Source organism: Electrona antarctica (assembly GCF_951216825.1).
Source record: "Electrona antarctica genome assembly, chromosome: 11".
Taxonomy (NCBI): Eukaryota; Metazoa; Chordata; class Actinopteri; order Myctophiformes; family Myctophidae; genus Electrona; species Electrona antarctica.
Genome location: NC_136792.1, coordinates 20,812,363 through 20,833,173, shown reverse-complemented (window position 1 = coordinate 20,833,173; position 20,811 = coordinate 20,812,363). Strand labels below are relative to the sequence as shown.

Sequence of the window (20,811 nt, the reverse complement as noted above, 5' to 3'; positions counted from 1 at the left end):
TTGGATAATAGGTATCCCAACCTGAATATGCATTTTCTGTTTACTAAAGAGCTGGAGACAGACTAACCTGACTCCGCCAGATGGGGCAGCAGAGAGTACACTAGGAGGGGGGAACCCAGTGTACTCTCTGCTGCCCCATCTGGCGGAGTCAGGTTAGAGACAGACAGGGAGAACAAACATTTGATATAGCAATGATTGCAATCAGAATACAGAGCTATTAAACATGTAAAAATAAAACAACGCTTTGTAGTAGTTATCTATTTATCAGATCCTTGGCCTTCATTAAGACACTGTCATCAGTCACAGCCAGGGAGGGTAGAGTAGTCCTTGTAGTTAAAAGAATCTCAGTGCCAAGATCATCTTTATTTAACTGTAATCTAAAAGGAAAACACTACAATAGTACTTCAGAAAGTTATTCCCTCATTTAATTCCTGTACTTCTTTACTTACACCTTTGGGCATAGGCTGCAAACATGAGCTCTCTGGGCATCCTGGTCCTGTTTCTCCCGCTGTCCCCTATATTATGTCCAGGCCTCTTCACATCTGCATCCAGGTCACACCGCCAGGTGTTTTGTTGCCTGTACTGTCATATAATTGATGGGCTCAAGTCCAGGCAGACATATTTGTGTCAGCCTCCAAGGACCTCAACCACAGTCAGCCTCTCACCAATGATGTGGTACTAGCGCAATATATCATATTCATTGCTGCAACCATTTGACTCATGTCATGCTCATACCAATATAACATGGGAGCAAAATAGTTGCCATTTGAATATGGTTAAGTTGGTCATGGTGTAGTCATTTGGCAAATAAGATTTACAATACACATTTAAAATTCTAACTTCAACTAGCTCTTAATTCAGTTTTACACTTTGTATTAGTCTAGGACTGTAGTAAGTGTAACCTTAAGCAGGCTCTGTACCAGAATGATGAATGAAGGTGTCTTTGAACAGATCTGTGACTAGCTTTGGCTAACCCTGAACCTCAACTTGTGTTTATTTGCATATTGTCACAAAGTAGGTTAGATTCCCAACCACTGGTACTAGTACCACTAGTGGTACTTGAGCCCCCCTCTGGTGGTACACAGAGGAGTCGCCAAAAAAAGACAAAAGTGGAATTACATATTTGTATTAAGGTATAAGTAGTTCTTCTGACCAAGCAATTGGTTGAAATAGGCTATCCAGCCATGCTGAAATGAGCATGACATCACACCTAGCCGTTAATAGAAGATTTGAGGACAGATTAATCACGTTAGAAATATCAACAGTTGTGCTCATTAGTGATCTAGACAGAGTTTTGTCAGAGCAGCAGCGTTATTGGCTTAGGAATGGAACAAAAAGGGCAGGTATACGCTCCTGTATTTTAACACCAGTTATTATGGTGGTACTTGGAGAGCCAAATATTTTCTGAGGTGGTACTTCAGTATAAAAAATAATAATATTCTATAATGAAAGCCATCATTCTGGTGATAATAAAAATAGAAATATATATCTTTTAAATCTTGTTTAAAAAAAATAATAATAATATGACTAACAAACGACGAGTTTCTGTGCTATTTTATAATGAACATTAGCGAGGACCAAATACTGTATATGAAGACAGGTTGAAAAGTGGTGAAGTCGTCCTTTAACTGATACTACTGAATACAGAAAAGACCAACAAAGTCATTGAGTAACATAAGTAAACCAGTTGAACTTTGACCATCATGAGGTCCAGACAGTGCTGTGGTGTACAGGAGTGGTGGAGCTTTATTGATCTCCAATAAGAGCCATGTTGTTGAATACTTGTCAGACAGGGAAACACAATACATGTCAGGGAAGCACACAATATCTTCACAAGAGACAGCATATTTTGCGTGTCTTTATTAATTCTGTGTATGTACAGTATGATTCATAGGTTTAATGAAATCCAACAAAAAAATCTGTTAGGTTATAAAAGCAGTAATGCCACATGGATATGATAATTCTGCAGGTTTATACTACAGTATACAACTTATCACTATAAATAATGTCGCAAAATCTACAGCTGATCTAAGTAACAATAACCCCTGGTGTAACTTATGTCAATTAATTGGTAAACACTGAGTGATGTCAACTATTTCTCTGCCCCAATAGGGTCCGAACAGCCGAGCCAGTACTTGGCAATGGATCTGGGGTATGGAGGACTGCCAGGATCCACTCTCTTGGTCTGTAGGTCCACTCTGTAATACTTATCTGGAAAACATAGATGAGTTTGATATTTATTTCTTCTCTTTGACCAGTTTTGTTGAAACATATTCACAGCTATTCCTTATGTTTCAAAGCAAATTCAGAAAGTTCAAAAATGACCTGTGTGTGAAATATAATGTATCAAGGAACTTGCTATCTACTATATACTGTACATCAAAAGGATTAAATTGCCTATGCCATTAGCATTACCTCCTTTGAAGAAGTACACACTCTGTAGAGGCCAATTCCGCTGTTCCCTGTTGCTCCCATAGGGGTTATATCTAGAGTCGTAGTTGCCGTCATTTCTACGATTGCTATCCCGATTGCTATCCCGTCTGTCCTGATCCCGGTCCTGATCCCATCGTCCATCCCAGTCCCTTCCCTGTCTCCCCTCCATTTCCATGCTCCTCTCCGCCAGCCTCAGCCCCATGTCCATCCCTCTATCAGCATAGCCCTGGCCCATGTTCATCCCTCTATCAGCATAGCCCTGGCCCATGTTCATCCCTCTATCAGCATAGCCCTGGCCCATGTTCATCCCTCGCTCTGCCAGGGTCTCCCAGAAAGGTGAGCGGTTTTGCCTGCGACGACCCCACTGCTGCTGCCCGTATTGCTGGTCCCATTGCTGTCCATACTGCTGATAATACTGGGTCTGGGTCCTCTGTTGGCCATATTGTTGATTCCTTTGTGGGTCATATCGGTGGTCATCACGGCCTGCAGGGCTTGAGGGGCCCGGGGCAACATAGATTCTGCCAGCCAGAACAGCATTTATGGGTGACTTAATGCCCTTCCAGTCCTTGTTAATGAAATGATGATGACTTTTATGCCGGGGCACTAAGGAAAAGGGTATGGAAATTAAAAATGTATACTGTTTCAAGCTGTAAATAATAACACTGATGTGAACACAAGATGGTATGGGCAAGGGGGCTCTTAATTGCTTTTATTCCTCACACATCTTTACCTTTACTAGATTAAAGGACAATTACGGGTCAGCGATGTAATCTGAATCTGACCCGATCTGATGTAATCAGGGTAAATCATCCGGGTGCCTAAACTATCCTAAAATCTTGTATCCTGTAATGTTCCAAACTTTGTGAACTTCCTGTTTGCAACTGTTAATCTAGCAAACTGTTTCTCTGATCTTCTGTGATCTTTATATCCAAGAAACTAAAGCAAGCAATTATTAAACATTATTATCATTATTATTTTCAATTTTACTTTGAATCTATGCCTTCCTAGTGGTGTAAACAGTTGACACAGGATGCTGCTATGGGTTTTCGCATATCCTAGCTACAATAGAATGTTAAATTGGTCTATAGGTGTTCAGTTGACAAAATCTCTTCTGCCTGCAACTTCCAAAATGCTCACAATATTTAGATCACCCACACAACAGGACAACTTACGGTCAGAGAAGAGCTCACTGAACATCTGCTCGTAGTTGTTAAAGTACACATCCATATAACGACTAAAGAGTGTGGAGGGGGACCTCTCGGACATAGCTATGCACTCCTCATGTGATGGTTGATGCATGAACTCATACAGGTAATACTGGTCCGCTGGTGGAGAAGACATGTGCAGTTAATATGAACTTAAACACTTAGTTTTACCATACTTCTACTATACTGAGTAAAACGGACCCGAGTTGACAAATACTCGGTACTCTCTTTTTCAGCTCTATGCCAAATCTCTCTGCTGAAAATAGCCAATCTACAAACACATTGCAACGCGAACATGAGCTTGTAGAACGGTTATTAGCTGAATTTGCTTGGGCTAACATATCCCGGCTCCTCCTGTCTACATGTCGAAGTGTCCTTGGGCAAGACACTGAACCCCAAATTGCTCCCGATGTGCTGGTTGGTACCTTGCATGGCTTCCGCCGCAATCGGTGTATGAATGGGTGAATGTAATGCACAATCTATGTAAAGCGCCTTGGATAAAGGCGCTATATAAATGCACCATTTACCATTTACCATTTAATTAATGTCAAATATTAATAGCTTAATATACTTGCTGGTACATTTGAAAAAGTAGACCTTCTCTCTGGCATGGTGACCAGGGGCAGGGAGGGCAAAGGCACCATCCAAATGATCTGGAATCTTGTCAAAGCCCACGTTGATATCTCTTGGGTAGTCATCATCCAGCACACCATCCTCAAACCTCCAGTACCGGTTTCCCTGTGGGATTTTTTTCTTTTTAAGATATTTTTTGGGCTTTTTCTGCCTTTAGTGATAGTAGGGATAGTAGACTGACAGAAAATGGGGAGAGAGATATGGGGAGTGACATGCAGCAAAGGTCATCGGGATTGGAAATCGAACCAGGCGGCATTAGCAGCCTAGATGCCCAGACGGCTACACCAGCCGTCTGGGCCTGTGTAGGCACTAGGCAGTTCTGATTTGCTTTTAGCATTACAATTCCCTTAATTGTCACAGCAGAGATAAACCCAACTCCTGAATTTACAGAAAAGACTTGATCAACTTTTCTTCATTCCCACCTTGAAGATGTAGGTCTTTCCTTGGCAGTTCATGCGGGTGAAGGCTGCATCAATGGGTCCACTGATGCCCCAGACATCCTTAATGCGCTTTGGATAACCAGGTAGCACCCTCTTCTGATCCAATTCAAAGAAGTAGTCCCCTAGGTCAGGACATAGTTTTTTTGTTTTCCAGTAAGATTAACTTAGTCTAAAGTCTCATGTCAGTTCAGTCAATATTATGTTCTGCTCATCACCAATGGAAACTAGAACAATATTATGTTATTCATTTATTTTTTTACTTTGTCATGCTTACCTCTGAAGGCATAGACGGAGCCATTTTTCACCTGTGTAAAGGAGTCAAAAGGCCTACCACTACAGACTTTAGCATCCGGGTCAAGGGTGGTAGTTGTGGTCACTATCTCTGTGGTTGCTGTTGTTACTGGGGCTGTGGTTACAACAGAGGCTGCCTGGGTTATGGACACTTTCTGTGTGGTCGGAGCTAGTGTGGTTGGAGCTAATGTGGTGGGAGCTAGTGTGGTGGGAGCTAGTGTGGTGGGAGCATGTGTGGTGGGAGCATGTGTGGTTGGAGCTAGTGTGGTGGGAGCTAGTGTGGTGGGAGCTAGTGTGGTGGGAGCTTGTGTGATGGGAGCTTGTGTGGTGGAAGCTTGTGTGATGGGATCTTGTGTGGTGGGAGCTTGTGTGGTGGGAGCTTGTGTGGTGGGAGCTTGTGTGGTGGGAGCCCTCTGTGTCTTTGTAATCGGGACCCTCTGAGTTATAGGGTCCAGTGCCCCTGGTGTTACTGGGTTTGGGGTCTTGGGGCGTGTTGGTTGGGGGCGGTGTGTATGTTGGGGGCGGTGTGTGGGTTGGGGGCGGCGTGTGGGTTGGGGGCGGTGTATGGGTTGGGGGCGGCGTGTGGGTTGGGGACGGTGTGTGGGTTGGGCCCGATGGCGACTAGACTCAACTTGAGGTTTGGGAGTGCTGGTGAACGAGTCATCATCATCCTCAGCGATGATAAATGTGTCCCCACGGTCTGAGAGAGAACAAATTGTTATATTAGTGATCATAATCTAATCACACCAAACCAATCTATCCAATCCATTATCTTCACTGGGTAGTGACTTTGATATCTACCGAATCCTTTATCTTTACTGGGTACTACTAGTGACAATATCTATATCCAATGCATTATCTTTACTGGGTTTACAATAAGCATGTTAATGGATTATCAACACATTAGTAAAGACGCTTCTTACTATTCATGCGACAAACAGTTGCAAAGTCGAAGCAACAGCTAGTGTAATATTTACACATAGAGTCACACTGGCAGCTCTTCTGAGAATCAAATCCATTCTCACAGCGACCCATACATGACTCTGGAGATCAATAGACACAGTGGAGAGAATTGATAAACCAACGTGTGGCACTGCAAGCAAAGTTACTCTGCCTATATGGCTTACATTGTTTGTTATATTTATACTTCAGACAAAGCGCATATACAGTACAGTACACATGGTATTAGCACATGATCAAGTCTTACAAAACAATTTGTTTTCCCTTGTCAATACACTGACCAATATACCGTATCTGCACCCATTGAAATCGGGAGGTGTAAAATGGTACATTCTTACAAACTAGTTATGCCTCGACTTTCCCAATATCGCTGCCTTGACTTGATCAAAGTACACAAAGAAATATTTTTTTTTACTTATTACAATTATAAATATATAAATATTCAGACTTACCCTCTGCAGCAAAGGCCGTAGCCAGAAGAGCTAACAGCAGCATCGGCCTCAGTCTCATGCTTTCTCTGTGAATGTGTAAGTCGGAAGTCCCGTAAGTAGACGAGTAATGCTGGGCCTTGTGCTACCAATAAGTGGAAATAAGTGTCATTCACCCTCTTGTTTACCCAAACCTTGTTTGCACTCCAGTTTCTCCTCAAGTAGAGGAGTGCACAATGTATGGAGGAGGGGTGGGGTGGTTGGGTTGATAGAAATAGAAAACATACTAGACAAACAAAGCAGGACGCCCACCCTCATTAAAAAAAGAAAGAAAAACAAAATAGAAGAAAAAGAAAAAAAGCATTAGGCTACATTTTGAAAGGCTGTGTTGTCCAGTTTTCTTGAATATTCCTATTTTCAGGTCAACATACTGTATTGGAGAAGCAGCTGCATTATCGAATATATTTGCATGGCAAGTACAGTAACACATTCAGTGAATTGCAAGTAATAATGTGCAGCTATATTTGATACTTTATATACCTTTGTTTTTTATGTTTTATGTTGTATCATTATTACATAGCATATGTGACATCTTGCTTTATTTAAAAATCTATTACGTTTTACTCTTCAGCCATTGTGAAGGTGATGTTTCCTTCACAGTGGCTGAAGATGTTTAAATAAAGCTTGACAAAGTGACAAGTATGACAGACAGACAGTAGGCCTTGTGACTTTGTCAAGAAAGTACCTGCGTGCTGCGTGTTCAGGAGCAGTGAATGCAAAACAATGCATTAAGAAGGTCAAAGAGCATCCTTGAACCTACAAGTGTGTTTCAAGTCAGGACCAGTCAGGTAGTACAGTAGGTCTGGTCGTGTAATTCGAATTGACATGAATTTTAATTATTCTCTGCTGTTCTACTGCTACGCCACAAGGGGGCAGAGCCGCCTTACCAGCAGTCTCTTGTGTAACACTGGTGCTGTGGATGTTTTGCATCTGTAAGAGGAGAGGTTTCTCTGTCTGGACTGGAGGCAGAGGGCGTTTCGAACATCGATGAATGATGCTGTAAGAAGATGCTGACGGTGCTGACCACAGGGTGAGCTGAGCCAGGAGCTATTTTGTCGAGAAATAAAAGAAAATTTAAAAAAAATCATAACTAACGAACCGTAGAGCCGAATCTATGCGGAACGGTTTTTCTAGCAGAGTGACCATGGGATAAACAAGTCTTTGTCTGGATAACCTCAATTTCTGCAAGCGATTGACAGACAACAATTGGACTGCATTGTTGTCTATTTTTTCCGCTCCTTAGCTAAATACAATAATCTGCTGTGTAATAGTTCTGGGACGGGTTCTGGCAGCCTTGTACCAAGATCCACACATTCTCAACGAGAGGACTCGAATATTTAGTAGTTCTGAGCTGTTGTGTGAATCATTGTGTTGAATTGATGAAAGAGGAAGTGTCAAGCTTAACGCATTTATTTGCTATCATATAGCTCACCTGCTCACGACACGTGTAAGTCTTAGTCTTTATTTTATAGTTAGTCTTATTTGTATTTCCATAGATAAATTAGGAGAAATTGTGCCGTTTTGTTTGTGAAAACCGTCACTTTTAATTACTTCAGACTAGGCCGAGGATACTTGACGCACGACAGAGGAGTAGGCTAGTCGTTTTGTTTACAGTAGACTACAATCTACACTCCCCAGGGCACCACGGAAGCTGTCTCAGATCTCATATTTCAATTTGATAGATGTGGACCCGCTTCAAGCCCTCTCCTCTTAGGCAGTAGATGCTCTTTTCTCTAACCGTGTTGCTGTGGAGCCTTTATCGACATCTGTCCACGATGTTCAGCTCAGAAAGACTCACGGTGCCCGAGTATGTCAGCCGGCTCCAGACTCGCAGGAGTGGCTCTGTCACGGAGCCCCCCAAATCCGTGTCGCCGGGAATCCACGCCGACGTGCAGGTCGTTTTGGACAGCTCGCTCCCTGCCCTCCGCTCTTCCATCAAGACACTGCAGTCAGCCAAAGACACGTCGGATTTAGATGAGACCCGCAGGGCCATCGCGGAGATATTTCAGCTGGTGGAGGAGGCCTGGGTTTTACCCGCTGTTGGCCGCCAGGTTGCCGAAGAGATCTGCATTAGAATCCGGCTGGATGGAGGTCTGGAGCTTCTCCTTCAGCTTCTGCAGACACCTGCGGTGGAGATCACTTACGAATCGGCAAAACTTCTGGAACAGATATTGGTTTCAGAGAACAGGTATGTAGGTCTAAGGCCTCTATTACCGCATAAGTAGGCCTAACGAGGCCGAGGGTGCTATCAAAATAGCTGGCATGCATGGGTAAGCAGTAAGCATTAGTCAATATTGACATGGGTAGGCACTAGCTCTGGTCCATAACATAGCTCTAATGCCGTTGCATCTAAATGCAACGGCATTAGAGCTATGGATCAGAGCTAGGTAGGTCAGGGCCCCTCACTCAGGGGTAGGCCCTACGCATGGTGCCAACATTGGCACAGGGGAGGGTAATCACTGGCACACTGGCATTAGTGTGTTTCTGGTTTAAAATAACATACATAATTCTGCGTTCATTCACACTGAGTGACAGAGCTCTGAATTAATTATGTCAATGAATGTCCTGATGTAAATATTTCAAAATAAGAAAACATCACACTCAAACATGAAGTGAGGGGCGCTCTTATCATCATACATCACATTCTGTGTTCAATCATCACTATGGGGTACACATAGACACACAAAGCTGGGCATAGGAGGGCTCTCAAAAAGGTTATTTTATTTATGGACAATCAGAATCTGTTGTAAATATTATATTTTGGTATCATAATTCAACGTAATATTGACAAGCCACACTGAAGAAACAAAAAAATGTCAAAAAGACCCCTGCTAGCCGAGTGTAGCAGAGTCTTTCCAGTGAGCCATTGTGTACAATAATACTAACACCACGACTCTGACCTGAATGGAATGGATTTGGAACCCAAGTTAGTATATCATAGGTACTAGGTAGGCTTACACCTGTTTATCCTACTATATCAGGGCAAAATGGCTGCTGTGAAAAATATCTATTACACCTCTATTCAAAAGCTTGTATTTGGTCATGATTTCCTTTATATACTGTATGTAGAGCCGCTGAATCACAAATATTCAGTGGCTCTACATTTATAAGGAAATGATCATTAGCTGTGCTTCCTTACAATGATTACTGTACTTGTTCCACCAGAGATTACGTGGCGCGCATGGGGCTAGGGGTCATCCTCAACCTAACCCGAGAGCAGGAAGATGCCCAGCTGGCACGCAGTGTCTCAGGGATCCTGGAGCATATGTTCAAACACACAGAAGAAACATCAGCACAGCTCATCGCCAATGGCGCCATGGATGCTCTTCTTTTCTGGTGCCGAGGTACAGACCCCACAGTGCTGCGCCATTGTGCGGTGGCCCTAGCCAACTGTGCCATGTATGGAGGCCATCGCTGCCAGCGGCTGATGATCGAGAAACAAGCTCCTGAATGGCTTTTCCCGCTGGCTTTCTCTAAAGAGGATGAACTCATTCGCTTCTATGCCTGCCTAGCTGTAGCTCTGTTAGCTGCCAACCGAGAAATTGAGAAGGAGGTGGTCAAATCTGGGACTTTGGAGTTGGTGGAGCCATTTATTGCATCATTAGACCCAGATGAGTTTGCTCGGACCTTGCTGGACAGTGCTGACAGCATGCAGGGGAGAACAGCAGCTGACCTGCAGCACCTCCTGCCATTGCTGGATGGAACAAGACTAGAGGGGAAGTGCATAGCTGCTTTTTACCTCTGTGTTGAGGCAAGCATCAAGTCCCGTCAACGTAACACCAAGGTACTGTCAGTTTCACACTTCATCACTTCCTTTATTTAACCACGTAAAAGTCTCTTTTCAAAACGCTTTTTTTTGTGTGCGTTTGGGCCTTTCAGCCACACGCAAACAGCGTTTTCGGCCACTCAAACGGAGGTTTTGGGAAACGGATAAATAAGTGAAGATTTTCCAAAATATCCGGATCAGTGGATCTGTGTAGTCATGTGAAACAGAGCTTTTGAGAAACGATGAATCGCCGCTCCTTCTCGCATATCATTTTTACTATAATTAGGTGAGAAATGCAGCTTGCGCCTGGAAACTACACAGATTGTTCATGTTTTTATATCACTGTTAACAACTTTAAAACTCATCATTGTTGCATCAACTGCATCATGTCACCAGCGAGCAAAGGCTCTGCTCTGCGGCATCCAATAATAATTAATATCAGCCTACTAGTCCAGTCCGCGGTGGCCACCAGATGATTTCATTTGTATTGGTGCCGAGTGCAAAGCTTGAATAATAGGTTAATTGCGGACCGCTACAGAGAAACTGTGGATATTATTAACCTACCAATAAAGACCCAGGCCAAATGCCATTGTGCAGGACACCAACAAGTCTATGCACGGCGTGTGCATGTGCGTAAAGTTCGTCTGACAGCTACACCAGCGCACGCCACATGGATGTGAGAATCATGTATTTCCTCACCTATTGTGACATCCCCTAAGACGTGTTCATTGCGATGAAACATGACGGTCATATTGTTTCAGGGCTATGATAAGACATTATAATGTTTTGTCAAAGGACAGACTAGACATCAGGAATTGCATTTTGGCCAGGCAAGATGTGTCGTATATACACCTCGAAAATAGCCACTCTACTAGCTCACAACTGGTTGCGGATGCGACTTGCCACTTGCCAGAGCAATGATAAAGTGTCTGTCATTTGGTGTATAAATCAGAATCATATTTTTAAATTATATGGAGAGAGAAGATCGAGTGTCGGGATTTGGAGATTTACACACATGACATTCTGACAGACAATGTAAGAAACATCCACTCACAATTTAGGTGATATTTAAATTGCGGTACTTATTATTCCTTCATTAAAAAATATGATAGGCCTATGTATTTGGCACCTCATAAGTGTAAATATAAAATCAAAATAGCCAACAAATGAAACCTGCTACTGCAGTGATTCTCTCCTGTGTTCAATGCGTTTCTGCATTTGTGTGTGGACACATATCTTTGTCATGTTACATGTCATGCAACATTTTTTTAAACGGAGGAAAAAATATCTGTTTAGAAAGATACCCGTACTCGTATAGCCTAGGCCTAAGATGCAGGTACAACAGGTTTTTTAAATAATTATTTCAGTGAAAATTCACTGAAATCAGACTATCCATGTTAACTACAGCCTTTATCGTGTCTTTTTAAAGTCACCTTGAGTAGAAATGTGCCAATTTGTATTTGTCTTCTGTCAAGATATTTCAAGAAATCGGAGCGGTGCAGAGCCTAAAGAGGATTGTCATGTACAGCACTAATGGTACAACCTGTTCCCTTGCCAAACGGGCACTGAGCATGATGGGCGAGGAAGTGCCAAGACGTATCTTGTCATCTGTGCCCAACTGGAAAAGTGGCGAGGTGAAGACTTGGCTGCAGCAGATAGGCTTCAGTGCCTTTTGTGAACGTTTTCAGGTAGTTGGGTTTATTCATTTTCATTAGTGATCTATCTACTGTATCTCTTTGCTTACAATTTACAATCAATTTAGGCATTTAGCAGACGCTCTTAATCCAGAGCGATTTACATTAAGCAAGAACAAAAAAGCATGGGAATACATCACATAAAAAGCATTTATCATGAAACATGCGTAAGCTAAGGTAAGCTAACGTAACAGTGGAATATCTATATAATGAAACTATACATATAAACTAAAACTATACATATATACTATACTATGCTATACATATGTACTATGACGTGCTATGACTACATACAATGCAATTATAGTGCTGTCTACATAACATGCTATAAGTCTGTATCAAATGCTATCTACAGGATCGAGTGACAGCTGTGATGTGAGTTTTGAACAAGAGCTGACTGTCCAGGACAACACCATATATATGCTATGATATATTCATACTATGTTTTATCTGCATTATAATGGTAGGAGTTGCAGGTCGATGGAGACCTCCTCCTGAACATCACTGATGAGGATCTGCAAACTGACCTAGGCATGATTGCAGGCCTCACACGCAAGAGGTTTGATTGATTGAATACTTTATTAGACAGAAATACAAACAAGGCATTTTCGCAGGAATATTTTTTTTAAAAGTTAAGCCTGCTGACTTTTTTTCCCCCCTGGTTCTCCAGATTTCTAAGAGACTTGCGTGTGTTAAAGACCTACGCCAACTATTCCACATGTGACCCAAACAACATGGCTGACTGGTTAGCTGATGTGGACCCCCGTTTCCGCCAGTATACCTATGGTCTCGTTCTGTCAGGAGTGGATCGCAATAATGTGCAGAGCGTGACTGACCACCAGCTCCAGTGTGACTGCCACGTCGAAAATGGTGTCCACCGAGCAAAAATCCTGGCAGCTAATTGCAGGCCCCACAAGCCCTGCCTCACGGATGCCCAGCCTCCAGGCCCCGATGTGTTCATCAGCTACCGTCGGACCACAGGCTCCCAGCTGGCCAGGTTAGAACTAAAGCAGGATAATTGCCTTATCGTTGTTAATCTCGGTCATCCCAGGGTTTTAATAGGGCTGCAACTATATCCTTAGCGATTATTAGATTACTTTTACGAGTAATCGAGAAGCGCAGGTTCTTTGATAATTTTACAAATACATCAATGATGCAAAAATATTAGTCTGATTAACCACCTAAAGTTAAGTTAAAGGTAGGTTAAGTGATATTCTTTAAACAAAACTTATTTTTTTTGCACTATATTCTGATAGTATAAATTGCTTTAGACTGTTTGTTCAATAACAGGGGTCCCCCCCACATGTCCACTCCAGACTCCATCTCGAGTCTTTAATAAACACAAAATGTATTTCCAGGTGGGTTGCATATTTTCAACCAATCAGGAAAGAGTACGCATTTATCATCTTCAAATGTATATTGTTCAGTTAAAATGACTGCACTTTTCATTGCGTCACCACTTCCAATTTCACTTGTTTATCCTGTATCCTGTCTGAGTTCTCTGTCCAGATTATCCTGTATCCTGTCTGAGTTCTCTGTCCAGATTGGATACAATTTGTATCCTGAGTTCCTGACCTGAAAATGCATTTCTGTTTATTAAAGAGCTGAAGAGACAGGGAGACCCCTATAGAACACACTCTCTATAGCAATTTAGTAGTATTCTGAATTACTCAAATGAAAGTATGGAATTGCTCGTTTCAAAACCTTTTTTCCTGCAAAACCAAACCGCACACGAAACAACTGTAGATGGAAAATAAGTATATATTTAGTTACTACAACCTTTTTATGGATAGAAAATGTATACTTTTTATAAACAAGCTGCTAAACTGAATGAGCCACCGTCTGCTTGCTTCCACTGCCTGCCTGCTCTGTCCGACTGAGGGGTCTCTCACCGCGAAGCACTGCACTGTAGCTTCCTCTGCCAGAAATAACAAACACGAATAATCTTTTAGGACCTTCTAGCTGTGAGGCGACAGCACTACCGACTGTGCCACCGTGCCCCCGAACTTAATAATCTTAATGAAACAGTACAATGTTGGTGCAATTAGGAGATTCGATATGGAATCTATATTATATATACACAAATTAACAAGTAAAAAGAAAATGTGTCCTGGTTTTAAAGCGGCTAGCGGCTCAACTCCTCCCTACGTACAGTTGCTGTTGTGGGGCAGAGGAGGGGTCTGTGTCTGTCTCGATCCCTCCACCGTAGCACTCCCCTCTCCTCCTCCTATCACCCCCACCGTTTCAATCACCAGACTGTCACTGTCTGCTACACGGGCCCCGGTGGTCCTTCGCACTGGTGAGAACCGGCAAGGGGGACTGTGTGGAACGAGGAAAGAGGCCAGAGGGGGAGGGGTTATACAAATTAGGGCGATACATTATTACATAATGGGTACCACCAAATCAGTTGGCCTGTTCCTGAGTCTAATTTCCATAAAAGCCCCAATATGATGAGAAAGCCTGATTGTTCAAAATTGGGTATTTGTGGGGATAGAGTAAAAAAAACACCAAATAAATGGGAAAAGTTGAAATTCGTGGTGTAGGACCTTTAACTTATTTTAACTAGGGGTGCACGATTATGAAATTATGACCGATCTCCGATTATTTGCAGGCTCATATCTGCCGATACCGATTCTGACCGATTCCGATATTATACAGAGGACCACAATGGAAACGAGCCTAGGCCCTGGGGGCTTGGCCCAAAGCCTGTTAATAAAGTATGAAATCAATCAATAAATACTAGCCTTTTCCAAGTGTCTGTTACTCGTCTCACAATGAGACGAGTACACAAATTAAATGTAGAAAAAGAAACGTTTATTTTTACTTAAGATTACTTAAGTAAAAAATATATATATTTGGCTTTTGTTGTAGACTAGAGGTACTAGACACTTTATTGATTTATATTGAACTCATTGACGATTTTTTAAATTTTTCCTTTAAAAATTTTAAGGTGGTGAAAACTGATTAAATAATCTGTATTATTTTGAGACCAATCCGATACCGATATGGCATTTTTATGGCCGATATGGCCTATTCCGATTATGCTACCAATTAATCGTGCATCCCTAATTTTACCAAAGGAATATCACTTACCCTACCTTAAGTGATAAGCAGACATGGCCATTCTATTTAGTTCAAATATACAGAGCATGGAACTAGCTAACCAGGTTACCCATACTATAAATCATGTATGCAATATGCATTACTATACATTGCATAAAGGCATCCAACGAATATGAAAGTTCACCAAATGACAAATGTAATGCTTTCCGTATGTTTGCCTGTCTGTATTAAGGCACTTTTTTGTGTCTTTTATTCCCATTCCTCTCCTAAGCCTTTTGAAAGTGCACCTCCAGGTGCGTGGATTCAGTGTCTTCATAGATGTGGAGAAGCTGGAGTCTGGAAAATTTGAAGACAAACTGATTCAGAGTGTACAGCGAGCACGAAACTTCATCCTTGTCCTGTCTGCCAACGCACTTGACAAGTGCATGGGTGACACTGCGCAGAAGGACTGGGTACACAAGGTCTGTACTACAGTCAGTCTTGAGATGTCTCAGATTAACTTCACAGGCCTGCGTGTCACGATGTGAGTCAGGAGATGTAGGACCCAAATGCAGGACCAGAGGCAGAGCAGAGTTACAACAGTTTATTGACAAGAACACAAGGAGTAAATATAACTGGAAGCTCAAGGGGAAAAAACAACTAAGAAATCACAAGGAGAATAGACACTGGGAAAACAGGAGATATTAAACATGGAATCTTGATATACTGGTTGCATATTGCATAATTTCATAGGCAACAGACAACTATGAAACTACAGATACAGATACCTATTTTTCACCGACCCGGTTCTGTTCTGGTTCTCCCGGCAAAAAGTGTTTTGACACACTTAATAGTTTCTGATAGGTGCTGTTCTGGTCGAGGCTGTTTGGTTAGATCTTTGGTGAGTTTGCTAGATATCACCATGGGTCCAAGAATCCTGAATGGAACCAGTGGTAGAACCAAAGTAATTTTGGTCAAAAGGCCAGAGGAATTTGTCCAGTTTTATAGAGGTATGCTGATCATATCTCGTCCTATATGAGGTCACATTCTGGGTTTATGTTTTTGTCTGACTGAAAGCTTTAAATCTTTCAGGAGATTGTCACAGCCTTGGGTGGAAAGAAGAACATTGTTCCTGTCACAGATAATTTCGCATGGCCAGACCCCATGTCGTTGCCAGAGGACATGAGGTCTATCCTCAACTTCAATGGCATTAAGTGAGTTCCTGAAAACTAAAAAATCTGTTTATAAACAAATAATATTTTTCACAATTGTTTAGTTTGGGATTGCACAATCACCAATGCTACAGCATCACAGTACTGACAATGTATGGACACAATATTGACAATGTCTTGTACTTCATAGAGGATTACAAATAAGAATGTAATTTTGATAGCATGTTTAGACAGATGCTAGCCTAGTGCTATCGTAGTTCCTTTGTAGCATTCAATTGTTTTTTTTGCAGTCTGTTGAATACTTTGCATCTGACAACAGACCATCGGTTTGTCCCTGTGCCTCTTTGTCTTAACTTAGGTGGTCCCATGAGTATCAGGAGGCTACCATTGAGAAGATCCTACGCTTTCTGAAAGGCCAAGACCGACTGGACGCCAAAGATGGCTCAAAAGGACAAACACAGAAATAGTTTTACCTCAGCTCCCTATTAACTGCCAACAATGCCAAATAAAACAGGGCCTACAGTATGCTTAATTGGTCAATGCCTTTTTCTCTGCTCCAATGCATGTGAAAAACAAATCCAAGTAATATTTAGATGCTACATACGATTCTCACCCCAAGACCTAATACAGTATAGGCTAGACAATATCTGCAATGGTAAAATTATAACTATATATGTAATATTTTAAACATGTACTAACCCTCATACTCATGTGCTATCAGGTATAAGCCTATTTCTGTTTCTCAGGAAATTTAAAATTATATATCAGCCTGCAAAACGATTAATAGTTTTTGATGCGTCACATGTTCTATGTTTAGAAATCTATCATTTCTATTTGCCTTATATTATCTTACAGGACCAAATTTAGTTTGGGATTAATGTAATACTGTATGTATTAGATCTCTGTTGTACACTAATAGCATTACCATGTTTATGGTGGTTTCTAGTTTTTGGTTCATGTTACAAATTACAATCAGTACATATGTACATTGATTTGGCATGGTTTGATGTACTGGTGGGCTCTAATGCGAGGCAAAAATTGCCAATTGTACAAGATGGTATAACCTATATTCATCATAGCCCTTCTAAGTTACAAAGCACCTCAGGCAATGCAAAATATACTGTACCTGTGCAGTATCAAACACTGCTTGCTTGTGAAGCATATTTTGTTTCATGTTTGAAAAGATTGATCAATATTGACATTAAGAATTCACACCTGTAAGGAGCCCTCTTGGCCTATGATTCCATGTATCTGACTTTATTTTAGAAGGCCTTGTCATGCACTGTCACAACATGTTGTACTACATGTTTAGGGTAAACCGCTAAACAATGTGACTTGTGGTTTTCACATGTTGACTAATTACTTGGCTGCTTGACAATAAAGAAATAAGAAAACCTGTTCTCATCCCCCTAACTATAACTGAATGGAGTTGTTTGATAAAAGAAAAAAACAGCCATGTTTCTCCTGTGCACACAATGTGTAATTGCGACCACAGGTCGCATTTTCTATGAAATCGTGCATTTCCCGTCAGTCATTTGTTTTGTTGGTTGGTCACCCCAACCCCGCCTCGTTACGATCCCCGATGTCATCAATATTAAGCCCATATATGGAGATCCCTGATGTCATCAATATTGGCCAGCAACTCTACATCTGACCTCAAACCCTTAGATCTCCATATATGGAGCTGACCTGTTCTGACATTCCATATGTTGATCCTTCCCCATCCATCCTTCCTCTTCGATGTCTCCCTTTTGACTGATACTTGTCCATTTAAACTTGACGGGTCTGCCCCAAATGTATTGCCAGCCACGCTAATAACTTTGTACACTCAAGACACGGCCCCTGCTGCCACCCATAGATCTCCATATATGGAGCTGACCTCATCAAACCCTGTACACTCGCACACGCTCCATATATGGCCAGTACAGAATTAATTCCATATGTTGATCTGACCCCCCATGCCAAAGCACCAGCGCTCGCCCAGCAGTTTGCTGTCACCCAGGCGGATGTGTCTCGCTTCTTACTGGTTTAATTACTGTGAATACAATATACAGTAGTAAAAGAAAAAACATTCTGTTTTATTGTTGAGATAAATATGTGATTAACAGGACTGTCAAGTGTTAGAAGTAATCAAGACATTTATGGTTCAATAAAAGTCACGTGTTCTGAAACATTACATAAATTCTTAACTTATTCTTTCTAATCAAATTGCAAATACAGCATGTGCTCACTTTCATGTACTACCATTTCATTTGATCAAGCCTTAATACCTGCCTTGCCCAATAATTAAATATAAAGAGGTAAGCCAAAGCATATCTCTTTAGATTAAGATTTTAGTTTTTTACACATTTTATTAGTGTGACAGGAGCACATATTCTGTTCCCTTTTCTAATCAATAAATATGTTGCACAGAAATAAGAAAAAATACAGAACCTGGTATTTTAATTGAACGATGTACCGTGTTAACTTGAATTGCAAAATGGCTGCACCATTTATTGCCTTTTACTCCGACCACCAATAAGACTTGACATTGGGATTGGGAACTGTAACTCATGAATATTTAATGTTAATATCATATGCGTGATAGCTATTGTAGCAATTAATATCACCTCAATATAATAACAATTATGTTAACTATAAAAAAACGACAATAAAATAAAACTGAAAAGCTGGCATCCAACTAACTTAGTGGAGCATTATTAATTTCTCTTAAATTAGACCAATGAGGCACATTGTTCATGTGGATGAATAAAGAATGAATGTATTTATATTCTACTCAACCTGTGACCATCATCACGTTTTTATAGAGGTTTCTTCCTGTGCAACTGTGGCTTGACCTCTGCTTGCTGTTAGTGTTGACCTTGTGCTCTGGGGCTATCCAGTTTTGTGTGCCTATGCACGAAAGAAGGACACATAATTGGCATCCAGGGAAAACGTGGTTTCATGGAGGGGACAGCGGTGTAACTCAGTAATCCCTGACCGCAGATAAAAGCCCATGGCTGTCATATTGCTGAGCATTAGTAATGGTCGAGCCTGCACATGTTTGGCAAAGGCTGATCGATGACAGTGTGATAATAATTCTTTGGTGATGAGTTTCATGTTTCCTGAGTATGATTGTTTCTGCTTGCCTTTCATCAAAGTATATGTGCAAATATATTTCTGTTTTAAATACTTTTTTGAATCTAATACTGGAAGTATTAACAATTATTATTACAATGATTAGCTGTACAGAAGATTGCACAATGCAAGATACCGTTAATAAATCAGTCACCACTGTGCATAATCATCATCATTAATAGATAGCTATGATTTTAGATAGCAATTGGGCACCTTTTTTCCCCTCAGTAATGGTTCCTTTGTTCTTGCACCTTTTGGTTTGAGTGGTGTGAGTACATTTATGCTGGTCTGGCTAATAACTATATCATCTCTAACCCATCATTCTACAGTACTGAGAGAGAATTTCCATCTTACTACTGTGTTTGCTACATTCTTTACCTAAAACTGCACCGATCTGCGTGAAATGTTGCATGCACACTCCCTAGAGGCCAAGGACAAACCTTTTACCTGCATTTTCCGCATCTGCCACCAGGAGGCCGACTTTTGTAAAACACATTTTTTGATATTACTCCTCCAGATTCTGTCCAAAAATCTCACAAATCGTTACACAGTATCTCTATGGTCATGTGCTCATGTCGGATCTGTCCGATATTTCATATTCCATCCTAATTGGCTATAATTGGCTTTCACAGTTTGCAAGATTGCCCCGTTTTGAACAAAAGCCTCAAATCATGAACGCAGCATGCAATTTACGTGAAATCTTTCACACATTTTCTTACTAGGCTGAAGAATATATCCCACCCTTTTCACATTGGCCTGTTATAGCGCCACCAACAGGTTGATTTTTGCAAAACACATTTTTGGAACAAAATGCCTCAAATCATCCAATTGCCATCAAAGGAGTATGAAGAAATGGCACCCTTTTCACATTGGCTTATTATAGCGCCACCAGGAGGCCACAACCTGACCTGCCCTGGTGGAGACCTGTGCCCCGAGGGGCACTTTTTCTAGTTTTTAATGTTTTCTGTTGGTTCTCTTCTCTTATGGGAAACTGAAAAGTCAGGGTCCAATGAACAGATAACGATGCATTCTCGCAGACTCCCACTCAACTCTCTCACCATTGTCTGCCTCTCTCCCCCTTTCCTCAGTAGTACCTCTCTACCCCTCTCTCTCTCTCTCTAGTGGGTTGAACTGGGACAATATAATACTTGTGTCCTGCTGCATGTTGCTTGAAGATCCTGCCATGAGCACATCTGTCAAATAACATCCACATATATGTGTAATAAAGACCACTTGAGACAGTTCTTTGTTATTACTATTCCTCAACCGTTACAGTGTAAAACTAGAAAAAGTGCCCTTCTGGGCACAGGTCTCCACCAGGAGGATAGGCGTGTGTGTGTGATGTTTGGCAAAATGTTTAGGAGCAATATAAACGTGAGTGTGTGTGTGACGCGGCTTGGCCTGTTGTAGCGCCACCATGAGGCTGATTTGAAAACTGTCAAGTGGCATTTCTTCCAAAGCCTAGTAGGAATATGCATGCACAGTTTCACCACAACCGGACGCTGCGTTGAGTAGTTGTGGCGATTTGTACAAAACGGGTACAAAGCGGGCTACTCCTGAAAAGTTTAGA

General features: G+C 41.5%; 3 protein-coding genes across 3 annotated transcripts in view; 1 reads left to right on the top strand and 2 right to left on the bottom strand.

Annotated features, from left to right (window-relative positions):
• Window positions 1-20,811, bottom strand: part of abhd15a (abhydrolase domain containing 15a) — a 374,815-nt gene that overhangs the window by 44,942 nt on the left and 309,062 nt on the right. The window lies entirely within an intron of this gene.
• On the bottom strand, window positions 1,887-6,472 carry vtna (vitronectin a; the record flags this gene model as incomplete). The annotated part of the gene is made up of 8 exons (XM_079513744.1): window positions 1,887-2,211; window positions 2,416-3,036; window positions 3,606-3,758; window positions 4,220-4,376; window positions 4,694-4,833; window positions 4,986-5,702; window positions 5,926-6,045; window positions 6,415-6,472. 8 exons carry the CDS (start codon window positions 6,470-6,472, stop codon window positions 2,093-2,095), a joined length of 2,085 nt encoding a protein of 694 aa, XP_079369870.1. The 3' UTR covers window positions 1,887-2,092.
• On the top strand, window positions 8,154-17,565 carry sarm1 (sterile alpha and TIR motif containing 1). Its single transcript, XM_079514483.1, has 8 exons — window positions 8,154-8,638; window positions 9,616-10,234; window positions 11,692-11,904; window positions 12,378-12,469; window positions 12,581-12,907; window positions 15,245-15,434; window positions 16,045-16,166; window positions 16,483-17,565. The coding sequence occupies exons 1-8, from the start codon at window positions 8,172-8,174 to the stop codon at window positions 16,589-16,591; spliced, it is 2,139 nt and encodes a 712-aa protein (XP_079370609.1). The 5' UTR covers window positions 8,154-8,171; the 3' UTR covers window positions 16,592-17,565.